The 14,228-nt window shown below is 46.8% G+C and overlaps 2 protein-coding genes across 2 annotated transcripts in view; both read left to right on the plus strand.

The window, feature by feature from the left end:
• CASZ1 (castor zinc finger 1) overlaps positions 1 to 14,228 on the plus strand; it is a 440,241-nt gene that overhangs the window by 18,702 nt on the left and 407,311 nt on the right. The window lies entirely within an intron of this gene.
• Positions 7,218 to 14,228, plus strand: part of LOC137521762 (mucin-4-like) — a 39,061-nt gene continuing 32,050 nt past the window's right edge. Inside the window, exon 1 of the mRNA XM_068241453.1 lies at positions 7,218 to 8,139. Coding sequence (XP_068097554.1) covers positions 7,218 to 8,139 — 922 coding nt within the window. The remainder of the gene's footprint in view (positions 8,140 to 14,228) is intronic.

Genomic DNA, 14,228 nt, shown 5'->3' on the forward strand with positions numbered 1-14,228 from the left:
GGTCACTTTAGTAAGAGCTGTTTCTGTGGAGTGGTTTGCCCGGAAGCCAGACTGGAAGTGATCAAGCAGGGAGTTAGCAAATAAATAATGGCCTCAATTCACTAAGATCATGCTGGAGATAATAAGGCAAGAGAAAACATACCTCCACACAGTGAGAGAGTTATCTTATCTCTTCATTCCTTAAGTTACCTCCTCTGTAGTTATTTTACCTCCTCTGTAGTTAATTTACCTCCTCTGTAGTTAATTTACCTCCTCTGTAGTTAATTTACCTCCTCTGTAGTTATTTTCACACGCAGTTAATTAACAGCCTGTCTAGAATTCTGGAGTTATTTTAAGGATTGGAGAGTTAACTTAAAGACAGAAGAGATAACTTTAGGTTTGCCTGAGGTAAAATGTTTCCTGAATACTGCATGCCTTATCACCATGGTGACCACTCTATAAACGTTATTAAAGACAGGAGATAAGCGGGGGGGCGCATGCGCGGCGCGAAGGAAGATGGCTGCTTAGGCTAAGTGCTCCGTGGCGTGGCCGCTCTATAAAGCCTGTGCTCAGCTTCAGAACCTGCGCAACAGGATTGAATCCTCCGGATTCGGGCTTGTGATAACCCGCTGATCCCGCATGAGACGTTCTAAACGGCTGGCCGCCTCTGAAAGTCGCAAACTAGACTCATACTTCCTGAGGCCTGTACAACCTACTGCGCAATCAAAGATGGCGTCCAAAGCACAGAAGGGAGAATCCGTGGACTACGTCACTAAACCAGTCCTTGAAGCCTGCCTGGCGGATTTTCAAAAAACGATCTCCTCGACCGTGAAGGAAGCAGTGGCTGCGGCACTTGCTGACCTTTGGTCCGAAGTCTCCCTGGTAGCGAACCGCACCTCAAAAGTTGAGCTGGATGTAGAGGACCTTCAGAAACGCTGCACCAAGCTCGAGGAGGAGAACGGTAAGCTGACTGACACAGTTGCAGACATGCAAAGGGCCCAGGAAGACCACAAGAATCGTGACCGTAGGTCCAACCTACGATTCAGGGGGGTCCCGGACACAGTCAAACCTGCGGACATTAAGACATACTTAACAGAGCTTTGCAGCACAATCTGCCCGGATATGGACCGATCTATGTGGCGCTTTGATCGGGCGCATAGAGCGATAGGCCCGAGACCCGAGGGAGCTCCCTTATTAAGAGACATAGTGGCCCGCTTCCACTATTTTGAGGCAAAAGATGCTATATCCTTTGCGATAAGGAACATGTCTTCTTACAATTTTAAAGGCCACGATCTACAGATCTTTAGTGACATTTCCCCAATCACGCTGGCTAAACGCCGCAAGCTAAAACCAGTAACCACTTTACTGCGTGACAAAGGAATTCAATACCGTTGGGGATACCCCTTCAAGCTAATAGCAGTTAAAGACGGCACCTACCATGCTATAGCTGACCCTTCAGACGCACCGGATCTCTTAAAAGGACTGGGTCTAAAAATGCCGAAGACAGCAAAAGCAACATCTCCTACACCGAAAGGAAATGTGTCTCCGATTCTTCCTTCAAATAGATCTCCAAACCACACATTTGACTGAGCTATACTGCTGGCAGGGGCAAACGCAGGATTTTTAAGGGGGGGGTTCCTGAAAGGTCCAGAAGCACGTATGTCCCCGAGTGCTTCCGAATACAGGTGGCTCCATACTGCCCATGCACAAAAGTGCGCTGGCGTATTACGGGGCTGCCTGTCTTTGGAAGTACTCAAGGACACGAGTGTTTCTGAGGGCTTCTGGTAGCAGCAAATGTGAACGGGGTACAGCGCTGGAACAACTCCCCAAGAGAGGAACAGGAGATAGACTTAGTTTGGACAATTCAGTGGAATATGCTACATAGTGTCACATAGCGCAAGTGATACCCATATGATGCAGGGATATATGCATCTGCGGAAGATGTCGGCGCTACATAAATACTAAATAATAATAATTTGCCTCACCAGGATTGCACTTTTATTTAGCTTTCCTGTATGACAAGAACACACAGCCAGCTCTAGGGGAAGAGGGAAACAAAGGTGAATGAGGGAGGCTGGTGCACACCAAGAGGGCTTCTGAGCGTTTTTCAAATCAACAGTGATTTGAAAAGCGCTTGGCTAATGTTACCCTATGTGGGTGTTCCCACAGCAGCGTTGTGATTTTTTCAAAATCGCAGGTATACTGCATGTAGCATGTTTTTGAGCAATTCATTCAAAAATCGCTCTGAAAATCACTTCACAAAATCACACTCACAAATTGCTAGCGATTGCTATTGTCATTTTGGCGTTGCACTAGCCCAGAGAGAGGAGTGGAGAAATTGAGAATAGCCTGAGATGAAGCAGAGAACTTATCTGTATTGCAGTCCCACATCACACAGGCTACTTGCCTGTAATTGGACTCCTGTCCCTGTCAGTCTCTCACACAAGTCAGAAAGAAGCCCTCCTGGAGTCTAGGGACTGTCAAAAACTTTTCAGCTTGTTATCCACACCTTATCCACACATGCAGTCATTATAACAATGGGGAGAGACCAGACAGATGTTTGCCCACAGACCCTGAGTCCAGGCAAGCTCTGCATCATGCTGTGCATATTTACCAGCTTGCCTGCCCTCTAATTTCATCATGTCTGACACTTCTGTGCTGTGGAGAGTCCAGGACTCCATAATCAACATTCTCTCACTGCAGGCTACATCTTCTTGTGAGGGAAGCTGGGCTGCCTCTCTCATTCTATTAGCTGGAGGGAGGCACCAGAAGTAAGAAGGGAGGGAGAATGAGGCTGTTTATATTATGCGGGCTTCCCTGGCTGAATACACAGCTCAGTGCAGGGGGGAGGTTCCAGACACCCGGAATAGCCCCCTGAGTTCGCCAGTGGCTGGATCCGATCATTAATAACGACGCTCCTTAATCATAAATGTGATGGGAACTCCTCTCTTTCCTATTGTAGTTGCGGCCCCGCCGCGGTGGGCCTGAAAGGCCTGACTCTGACGTAGTCCTCATGCTACCCCCTATGTGGCGCGAAGTGGGTCGTGCCCAAGCAGGAAGTGCTGGCACCCTTGCAATCTATATATATAATAGACTAAGTGCCTCAACCTTCAAACAAGAAGAAGAAGTACTTTGCATGAGAAAATTTATGCGTGCTCAAATCAAACACCAAGTTTAAGGCCTCTTTTCCACGGACTGTTGAGCTGTGTGCTCAGCAAGCAGTTACCAGGCAGCAGTGAGCAGATACCAGGCAGCAACAAGCAGTTACCAGGCAGCAGCAAGCAGTTATCAGGCAGCAGTGAGCAGATACCAGGAAGCAGCAAGCAGTTACCAGGCAGCAACAAGCAGTTACCAGGCAGCAACAAGCAGTTACCAGGCAGCAGCAAGCAGTTACCAGGCAGCAGTGAGCAGATACCAGGCAGCAAAAAGCAGTTACCAGGCAGCAGTGAGCAGATACCAGGCAGCAACAAGCAGTTACCAGGCAGCAACAAGCAGTTACCAGGCAGCAGCAAGCAGTTACCAGGCAGCAGCAAGCAGTTACCAGGCAGCAAGAAGCAGTTACCAGGCAGCAGTGAGCAGATACCAGGCAGCAGCAAGCAGTTACCAGGCAGCAGCAAGCAGTTACCAGGCAGCAACAAGCAGTTACCAGGCAGCAGTGAGCAGATACCAGGCAGCAGCAAGCAGTTACCAGGCAGCAGCAAGCAGTTACCAGGCAGCAGCAAGCAGTTACCAGGCAGCAGCAAGCAGTTACCAGGAAGCAGCAAGCCGTTACCAGGCAGCAGCAAGCAGTTACCAGGCAGCAGCAAGCAGTTACCAGGCAGCAGTGAGCAGTTACCAGGCAGCAGTGAGCAGTTGTGAGAGTTTGAGAGCCATTTCACTGCCTATTCACAGTCCATGGAAAAGAGGCCTTACCCTAGCAAGTCTGACATTGCAAATCTGGCCTAATTGGCTATTCATGAGGCAATGCTCATGCAAATGCATGCACAAACCAATACCACAAAGCAGTCACCCTGCTACATGCTACATTAGCACTATCCGGCTTAGTGCACACCAGAGCAGTTCGTCAGCGTTTTGCGATCCACTTGCAGCTGCGGATACGCTTGGGTAATGTATTTCAATGGGCTGGTGCACACCAGAGCGGGAGGCGTTTTGCTGAAACGCATACTCCCGAGGTGAGGCATTTTTTGGATTGCGGAGGCGTTTCTGCCGACAGATGTAAAGTATAGGAAAAACGCAAACCGCTCTGAAAAACGGCAGTTCAGAGCGGTTTTGCAGGCGTTTTTGTTACAAAAGCTGTTCAGTAACAGCTTTACTGTAACAATATATGAAATCTACTACACCAAAAACGCTTTACAAAACCGCAAAATGCTAGGTGAAATGCTACAGAAAAATAAGAAAAAGCGTTTCAAAATCTGCTAGCATTTTGCGGATCTGCTAGCAGTTTTTGGTGTGCTCCAGGCCTCCAGGAGCGCCACGGGGAGGATTCCCAATGCCCCCTTTTTATACAACTGGGGGGACCGCAGGGTCCCAGGCTCTCTCACTGCCTGGAAACCACAGCGGCACCCCGGAGGGGGAGGCTGGGTGGCGTGGACGACCCCCCCCCCCCCAAGTGTGGCCAGCGCCGGGGAGAGCCGTCTGCACCCACCTCCCAATATTAAAAACAGGCACTTACCTTAACGTCCATTGCGTTCTGCTACATGCGCATTAATTTGGGGGCACCACATGAGAAAGGAGAGAAGCATGGGTCACCCCGAGCTTTAGAGCTCAGGGCTGGCTCACATACAGCACTCCAGAGAGAGAGGGGGGGGGGGGGGGAAGGACAGGCGCACTCACTCCAGGGTTCACACCACCGGAGCAAGCCATCCACCACCTGCCTCCAAAGGATACAAACTGCACAAAATGCTTTCCATGAGAAAATTAATGCGCATGTAGCAGAACCCAATGGACGTTAAGGTAAGTGGCTGTTTTTAATATTAGGAGGTGGGTGCGGACGGCTCTCCCCAGCGCTGGCCACGCTTGGGGGGGGGGGGGGTGCGGCTGCCCCACCCAGCCTCCCACTCCGGGGTGCCGCTGTGGTTTTCAGGCAGCGAGAGAGCACTTTGCAGTATTGGTTTTTTGACCCTGCATAGTTTGGCATGCGAAAGCAAATGCATATTTGCATGAGCATTGCCTCATGAATAGCCAATTAGGCCAGATTTGGAAAGCCAGACTTGCTAGGGTTAAACTTGGTGTTTGAGCACGCAAAATTTTTCTCATGGAAAGCATTTTTTGCAGTTGTATCCTTTGGAGGCAGGTGGTGGATGGCTTGCTCTGGTGGTGTGAGCCTTGGAGTGAGTTGTCTGCGCCTGTCCTCCCCCCACCCCGGAGTGTTGTATGTGAGCCAGCCCTGAGCTCTAAAGCTCGGGGTGACCCATGCTTCACTCCTTTCTCATGTGGTGCCCCCAAGTTAATGTGCATGTTGCAGAACGCAATGGACGTTAAGGTAAGTGCCTGTTTTTAATATTGGGAGGTGGGTGCGGATGGCTCTCCCCGGCGCTGACCACACTTGGGGGGGGGGGGTGCAGCTGCGCCACCCAGCCTCCCCCTCCGGGGTGTCGCTGTGGTTCCCAGGCAGTAAGAGAGCCTGGGACCCCGCAGTCCCCCGGTTGTATGGGGGCATTCGGAATCCTCCCCGTGGCGCTCCTGGATAGTGCTAATGTAGCATGAACTAATACCCGCAGGGCGATCGCTTTGCGGTATTGGTTTTTGGACCCTGCATAGTTTGGCATGCGAAAGCAAATGCATATTTGCATGAGCATTGCCTCATGAATAGCCAATTAGGCCGGATTTGCAAAGCCAGACTTGCTAGGGTTAAACTTGGTGTTTGAGCACGCATACATTTTCTCATGGAAAGCCTACTTCTTCTTGCTTCAAGGTTGAGGCGCGTACTCTATTAGATAGATAGATGCGGCGTATGCTACGACGCGGGTTGGCTAGTACTTAATATTATAGCTGTTTTCACTGCATTATTTGCTCTTTGCTTGTTGCAATTAATCTTTTTTCACTTTACAGGTTTAAATGCAGTTAGCAAATGTATTAGACTAAGCGTGTTAATCCAGGGGGTAATTTACCCCCAGGGTATTCTTTTCTCTTTATCTTCTTCTCTTATCTTCATTCCTCTCTCTTCTATCTCCTTTGTCAACCATGGGGCCTGCCATACATATAATACCTATACTGCCTTAAGCCTCCCTTGGGATCCAGGCATTCATTCAGCTATACTCCACCATAATACAAAATGGTAAAAGTACTAACCTTAAATACCAAAGGGTTAAATTCTGTGCGTAAAAGATATCTTGCCTTAAAGGATCTGGAACGCTCCAAAGCAGATTTTATATTCCTACAGGAAACTAGATTTTCCTCCCAGAAACCTGGTTACCTAAAAAGCAAAACATACCCTACCGCCTATTTAGCTAGTGCCAATGTTAAAAAAGCGGGGGTAGCCCTTTTAGTACATCACAAATGTCCATTCATACTTTCTAAAGTGCACAGCGATCCCAAGGGACGCTATCTGATAGTGGAAGGTTCCCTGCACGGCATTCAGGTAGCCTTAGCCTCCATCTATGCCCCCAACGACCATCAATTGCAATTTGTAGAAAAGGTCTTTTTGAAAATAGAAAAACTGAGGTGCCCTAACATCATTTTGGGTGGTGATTTTAATCTAATAATTTCACCTACTAAAGATAGGAAATCTGATCTTCAACCGCTCTCATTCCCCTCAATCTGTAAAGTAGCTCGCCAATTTAGGACCCTGTTAAAACAATTTGGATATATAGATGCCTGGAGAGCTCTGCATGCTACGGAATTAGATTACACCTTTTTTTCACACACTTCGTCCTCATACTCCAGACTTGATTATTTTTTTATTTCTCCAAACTTACTCTCGACTTTAACTTCTTCTAAGATTGGTCCAATAACTTGGTCAGATCACGCCCCGGTGGAGCTGATCTTAAATTTAGCACGTAATCCTCAGATTCCCTCAGTCTGGAGATTGAATGATAGTTTACTAACGGATGAGGAAACAGTTCTTAGTGTTGAAGAAAGCCTTAAAAATTATTTCGACATTAATGAAGGTTCGGTCCCCCAATTTTCCACAGTTTGGGAAGCCCATAAATCCTGTATTAGAGGGAAATTAATTGGTATAGCTAGCGCAAAAAAACAGGGAATATCACCAGAAAATTAAAGTTTTACTGGATAATATTATGGAACTAGAAGAAAGCCATAAAAAATCCCCGAAAAAAACCACCCTGGCCCAATTGGAATTAAAACGCAAAGAATTGGCTGAACTGCAATATGTCAGGGTAGAAAAAGCACTTTTATTCACTAGACAGCTTTTCTATGAAAGGGGTAACAAGGCACATACAATCCTTGCAAAGAAACTGAGGGACATAAAATCTAGAAATTCAGTCTTTGCACTCAAGGATAAAAGAGGCACTACTCATTACGATCTACGGGTCATATCAACTTTATTTAAAAACTATTTTAAATCTATATACAATCTAATTGATTCCACCGGTCAACATTCTCCAGCGTTAACCGACATCTGTAATTATTTAGAATCCTGTAAGCTCTCAAGCATCTCACAGGCCCAATTAGAAGCCCTCAATCAAGAAATAGACAGTGAAGAGGTTTTTGAGGTTCTCAAAAACCTACAACCACATAAAGCGCCAGGACCCGATGGCTTCTCAGTGGCCTATTATAAAAAATTTAAGTCAATCCTCACACCCAAACTGACTACCCTTTTTAATGGCTTCATGGGGGCAGAAAATATCCCAGAGACCATGACACAATCTCACATGGTACTTATTCCCAAGCCTGATAGGGACCCGTTAGAGATGACTAATTATAGGCCAATCTCTCTCCTGAACGCAGATTTGAAAATATTCTCAAAAATCCTTGCCAACAGGCTCTCCCCCATGATGCCATCCTTAATTAATGCCGACCAAGTCGGATTTATAACTGGGAGATATGCAGGAGATAACATCCGCAGAATAGTTAACCTAATTGATCATATCAATTTCTATAAACTTCCAACTGTCCTCCTTGGTTTGGACGCAGAAAAAGCCTTTGATAGGCTAAGTTGGGATTTCCTGTTCCAAACCATGGATAAAATGGGTATAGGAGGTATTTATCTAAACGCTATCCATAAATTATACTCAAATCCTAAAGTAGCTATAAAGATTCCGTATACCAATCCTAATGATTATTTCCATATCTCCAATGGAACCAGGCAGGGCTGTCCCCTGTCCCCATTGCTTTTTGCCCTATCCATAGAGCCACTGGCTGCAAGGATAAGGGACAACCCTGACATAATGGGCATCACAATAGGTAGGTCCACCTTTAAAATTTCACTATACGCGGACGATGTCCTTCTGTCCCTTGTAAATCCCATAATCTCCCTCCCTGTATTACATGCAGAGCTCTCCAGGTACGGCCAGCTATCAAACTACAAAATAAATGCCACTAAATCGGAAATACTTCCTTTTTACTTAACGCCACAAACCATGAATACCCTAAAATCTAGCTTCTCATATAAATGGCAAGAGTCTACTATAAAATATCTTGGCATCCAGGTTACCTCACTTACTTCAAATCTTATAAAGCACAATGTTACTCCCATTATAAACAGAGTAATCTCGGATCTCCATAGATGGGAAGATTATCATATTTCTTGGTTTGGCCGTATGGCATCATTCAAAATGAATTCTCTCCCCAAGCTGTTATATGTATTCTCAGCAATTCCTTTTTGGATCCCCAAATCATTTCTGATTCCACTACAGAGAGCATTGTTTAGATTTATTTGGCACTGCAGACCCCCCCGCATTGCCAGGCCTATACTTACACACAGGGCCGGGACAAGGTCCACCATCAACAGAGGCTGAGCTGCCCAAGTGCGCCCCCCCACCCCAAGTGCGCCCCCCCCCCCCCCCCCCCAAGTGCGCCCCCTCCTTAAAGATATCCAAAAATAAGACAGTATTTTCCCACAGGAGAACAGATTAATATAAATTAACAGCAAACAAGTGATACCAACATTTTTTTGTATAAATTAGGTAATAAGTGCAAATACAAATAAATTAACAGCAAAAGAACATGTATGTTTAAATGCAGAAAAAATTGCTTAAACACAACTGTAAACATTTGTCTTTCCTGAATCCATAAAGCCTCAGGCTAGATTCACAGTGGGACGTTGCGTTTTGATGCCACGTTAAAGTCGCACCGCATGCTTACAACGCAACGCGCCCAAAAAGTGGCAACGCAGCGTTACCGTCGCATACAGCAGATACAGTAAAAAATACAGGCAATGAAAAGTATGCTTCCAAGTCATTACTGAGCATGTGCAAACAGTCCAACGCAGCTAATAACGTGTATAACGCACAGCATGCAGTACTTTTACTTAACGTGCAGCGTTAGATACCAACGCAACGTGTGCACTGTGAACAGGGCATTGATTTTTCATTGCAGTGAGTTATTCTGCGTTAAATGCTGTTTTAACGCGCGACTTTAACGTCCCACTGTGAACTTAGCCTCATACACACGCTCAGCAAAAGTCTTTTAAATGCACAATTATCAAACAACTTGAAGAAGTTGGACAACTTTTGTCAAGTAAAATATCACTGATAAGAGGCGACCAACAACTGATAAGATGCAGCTCAAGTCAATCCAACTGTTGTAATTGCACATAAATATGCACAGTTTAAAGGACAACTGTAACGACAGGCATATGGAGGCTGCCATATGTATTTCCTTATAAACAATACCAGTTGCTTGGCTGTCCTGCTGGTCTATTTGGCTGCTGTAGTGTCTGAAAACAAGCATGTCAAATCTGACAATAATGTCAGAAATACCTGATGTACTGCATGCTTGTTTAGGGGCTATGGCTAAAAGTATTAAGCCTCATCTACACGGTACAATTTTCCATCAGATAGATGGAACTTTTAGATAGATCTGATATGTAGAGTATAGTAAACCTGAGATGAAAGTTTATATATACCTGGGGCTTCCTCCAGCCACCTTTAGACTAATCAGTCCCTCACTGTCCTCCTCCGCCACCTGGATCTTCTGCCATGGGTACAGGCACTTGAGCCAGTCTGGCGTAGTACGCATGCACACACTCCACCACCAGGAACGTACTACACCTGTGTAGTACTATTGTGCAGGTGCAGAACGCTCCTGGCTGTGGGAGTGTCATGCGGCCGGACTGCGCTCAATGGCTGAATTACCGGGATTCATAGCAGAAGATCCAGGTGGTGGAGGAGGACAACGAGGGACTAATTAGCCTGAAGGGAGCTGGAGGAAGCCCCAGGTATGTATAAAACTTTTCTTTTCATCCGTCTCAGGTCCCATTTAATTCATAGTCATCAAACCAAATTTTAACATATCAAATTTTTTGATTTAATGAGCAAAAGGAGTGCATAAATCAGCATCAGCGCAGAATTATTTGCATTTCATTGACCATCACTATTAGTTACACATCTACACATCAGGCTTTATTCTTACAGCATAGATGTTATATAGTATATATAAGAGATTCCTGTGTACACATCATATATACAGTCACTATCAGATATGTACATCGGACTTTAAAAATATGGGGACTGCTTTATGGAAGCAGCACAAGTAACTATTCTTGATTGGTTTATTTCAATTTTATGGGCTAAGCAGAGTCACTACTGTATATATAATTTATGATGTGCTCTCTGCCCACCTGCCCCACTGGAGTACAGCAGATACCCCTAAAGGGTCGTACTCAGCCAGCAATAGTGCGCACAATGTTACTCAACGTCGGGAAATATTGTTTAACAAACGCATGTTAAATGTTGTGTCCTCCCTGTGGCGATTGCGCATTCTCAAACTACAGACACAGAAGATCAGATCTTTAAGATCCTCAAAGACGCTCGTGTAAAGTACCACGATCGCTTGAACGTTCGATCAAGCTTGTCAAGTAATGACACTTTAGGTGATTACATAGCTTAAAGAGACTCTGAAGTCTCCAAAATATAAGGTTTTTACTTTAAAAACCTCATTAACATTATTGCCCCTCTTAAATCAAAACACCCTAAACCACCCCAAACTCGCCCGGCTAAATCCACGACTTTCTTGGTCGTGGATTTTGCTGCAGCCTCTATGCGCGTATCTACCTCTTCCCCGCCCCTCTCAGTGAAGGAAGACTGAGAGGGGCGGGGGAGAAGTGGCGTTCTGCGCTGATTGACACGCATAGAAGCAGAGCTGCAGCAAAATGCTCTACCTCTATGCGGAAGGAGCCTGCAATGTACCCCAGAGAGTTTGGGGTGATTTAGGGTGTTTTCAGACGTGGGGAATGCGGCGATTAAACAGGGGCAATAATGTTAATGAGGTTTTTAAGGTAAAAACCTCATTTTTTGGAGAATTCAGAGTCTCTTCAAAGGATACATCTGACAAATTAAAAAAGAAACAGATTTACTTACCTGAGTCTTCCTCCAGCCCCTTAAAGCCTGTGTGTCCCTGGGCACAGCTCCGCTCCAAGAGTCCCAGCCCATCTATTGTGGCCCCCTCTGTAGCAAATGCCGAACTGGAAGGTCGGGATCCATTGCGCAGGGGCCCATCTGATCTGCTTGCTATCAAGCTCCCATTGCCGGGAGCATTCTTCACAGGCGGAAAAGTAATGCGTCTGCACAGAATGGTCCCACTGACGGGAGCTTCATAGCAAGCAGATTAGCTGTGTGCTGCTACGGAGGGGATAACAGGAGACGGGCTGGAAGCGGAGCTGCGCTGAGGGACACACAGGCTCCCAGCCAGGGGCAGAGGAAGTCCCCACCCAGGTAAGTGAATCTCATTTTTTTATTATGTTCATCAGATGTATCCTTTAAGCAATGTGTGCACCCCTCATATTTCAGGTGCCAAATAAACACATAAGAATTGGGGATCTAGCAATAAATTTAAACTGGGAACTTAAAGGAATCATCAGGCAAAAAAAAAAAAAAAAAATCAGCTTTACTCACCTGGGGCTTTCTCCAGCCCCTTGCAGCCGACTGTCCCACACTGACCGCTCTGCTCTCTGCCGCTTTACCGGGTTCCCCGCACGGTGCAGAGGATGACCTTGAGGTTGTCCTTACTGCGCCTGCGTGAAGCGCCGCTGTCAATCATGGCCACAATGTCCGCTGCGCACTGCGCAGAACTACTGCACCTGCGCAGCGGACACTGTGGCCATGATTGACAGCAGCGCTTCACGCAGGCACAGTAAGGACAACCTCGAGGTTGTCCTCTGCACCATGCGGCAAGCCCGGGACAGCGGCGGAGAGCGGAGCGGAGAAAGCCCCAGGTGAGTAAAGCTAATTGTTTACCTAATGATTCCCTTAACACCAAAATAAGGTGCATTGTTCAACCCCATGAATAGCAGCCAGTCACCTAAGTGACACGATTGATGACAGACCTCTGCCCTGCATTATTGATAGTATACATAATAGTATAATGTGACAAGCACTGGCTGCAAATCTATATCAGCTGCTGATAATACTATACAGTATCCAGTTATGGTGCATTATATGATGGATAATATTAGTGTGTCTGTGGTATAGACACACTAACATTATCCATCATATAATGCACCATAAATGGATACTGTATTATCAGCAGCTGATATAGATTTGCAGCCAGTGCTTGTCACATTATACTATTATCAATAATGCAGGACAGGAGCTCTGAGTCAGTGTGTCACATTAATATCTAAAATATAAATGTATGTATGATGGGATTGGGACTAGGAGGCATTGGAGGCCCTGTGTAATACTATAATAGATTCACCATAATAATGCTGCCTGTGCAGCTGTGCCTGCTGCCTGTCACACTTACTTTTACTTGACTTGGGACAGGGACTGAGAGACAGACAGCCAGCCGCGGGCCACACAGGGCAGACGATTCCCCCGCCGTCAACACAGCCACACTGTCTCCTGCCTGACTCCTCCCTAGCTGCTGATTCACAGGCGAGGAGACAGGCGACGTTGTGAGGGGGCGGGACCCACAGGCTGCCCGACGTCACACAGAGAGGCGCACGCTGGTTGGCCGCTCTGTGTGTGAGAGAGAGGGAAGGGCGGCGGCGCACTTTGGAGTCACCGGGACGGACGGTGACCATGACAACAACAACAAGCCAGGTAGCGGAGAGCGGAATATGTATACTCCGCTCCCGCTTTAGACAGACAGACAGCACAGTTGTGCGATTAGCGGCGGCGGGCGCTGGGCGGCACAGCAGGGCAGGCAGCACGCAGCACGAATACAGCGGGGGGCGGCCAGCAGAGGTAACACAGAGTGAGTCACACAGACTGCAAGTTCCGCCCCTCCAGAGTGCTAATGACATGCGCCCTGAGGCTCCAGCCTCGTCGGCCTCTGTGTCGGCACGGCCCTGCTTACACTCCAAAGACATGCCGGTGGACTCTCAGTGCCAAACTTATACAATTATTATGTTGCTGGGCAATTTAGACAGATGGTGGCCTGGTGGGAACGTGGCCCACATGCTAGATGGGCTCAGATAGAGTTTCAGGTCCTCAAACCATATCATCCAAGTGCCTTACTCTGGAATCAGATAGGAAACAGCTATTTACCATACAAAATTTACTCTTCTGTGTCTTCTAACATCCGCTTATGGTTTTCTTTAGGGAAACGAATCACTTTGTTTACTAGGAACTCCAGCTACAGGGGCGTAACTATAGACCCTGCAAGGGATGCAGCAGCAGGGGGGCCCAGAAGCCACAGGGGGCCCTGTCCTGAGAGGCTGAAAACTAAGGGAAAGGCAAGAAAAAAACTTTCTGCTCTCTGCACAGTTGTTCTAACGAGTGTATCTGCTCAGCCAGTGATAAGGAATAATACAAAGTTTTGCAGACAAAGATTTGTAGACAGTCCCTAGTCAGTATGCACTATGCAGTAGGCTCTTCTGTACAGCACCCCTCCCCAAGTGTACTGTACTGTAGTAATGCTGGAGAAGTCTGCAGAGCCAGTTCTGCTCCATCAGAGATGGACAGAGAGAGTGTGATAAGCTGAGGCTGGGAGCACACTGGTCTGTCAGTTTTCTGTATGTGAAAACATGCACATTTTATCACAGAAGCCAATGTAATTGATAGGGAAAATTCTCCCGTTGCTTCGCTGCTGGAGGGTTAGTGGTGTTTGGCGAGAGGGGGTCCCATCCAAAGTTTCGCAGGGGGGCCCAGTGATTTCTAGTTACGCCCCTGTCCAGCTACATCCCT

Source organism: Hyperolius riggenbachi, chromosome 6, assembly GCF_040937935.1.
Source record: "Hyperolius riggenbachi isolate aHypRig1 chromosome 6, aHypRig1.pri, whole genome shotgun sequence".
Classification (NCBI taxonomy): Eukaryota; Metazoa; Chordata; class Amphibia; order Anura; family Hyperoliidae; genus Hyperolius; species Hyperolius riggenbachi.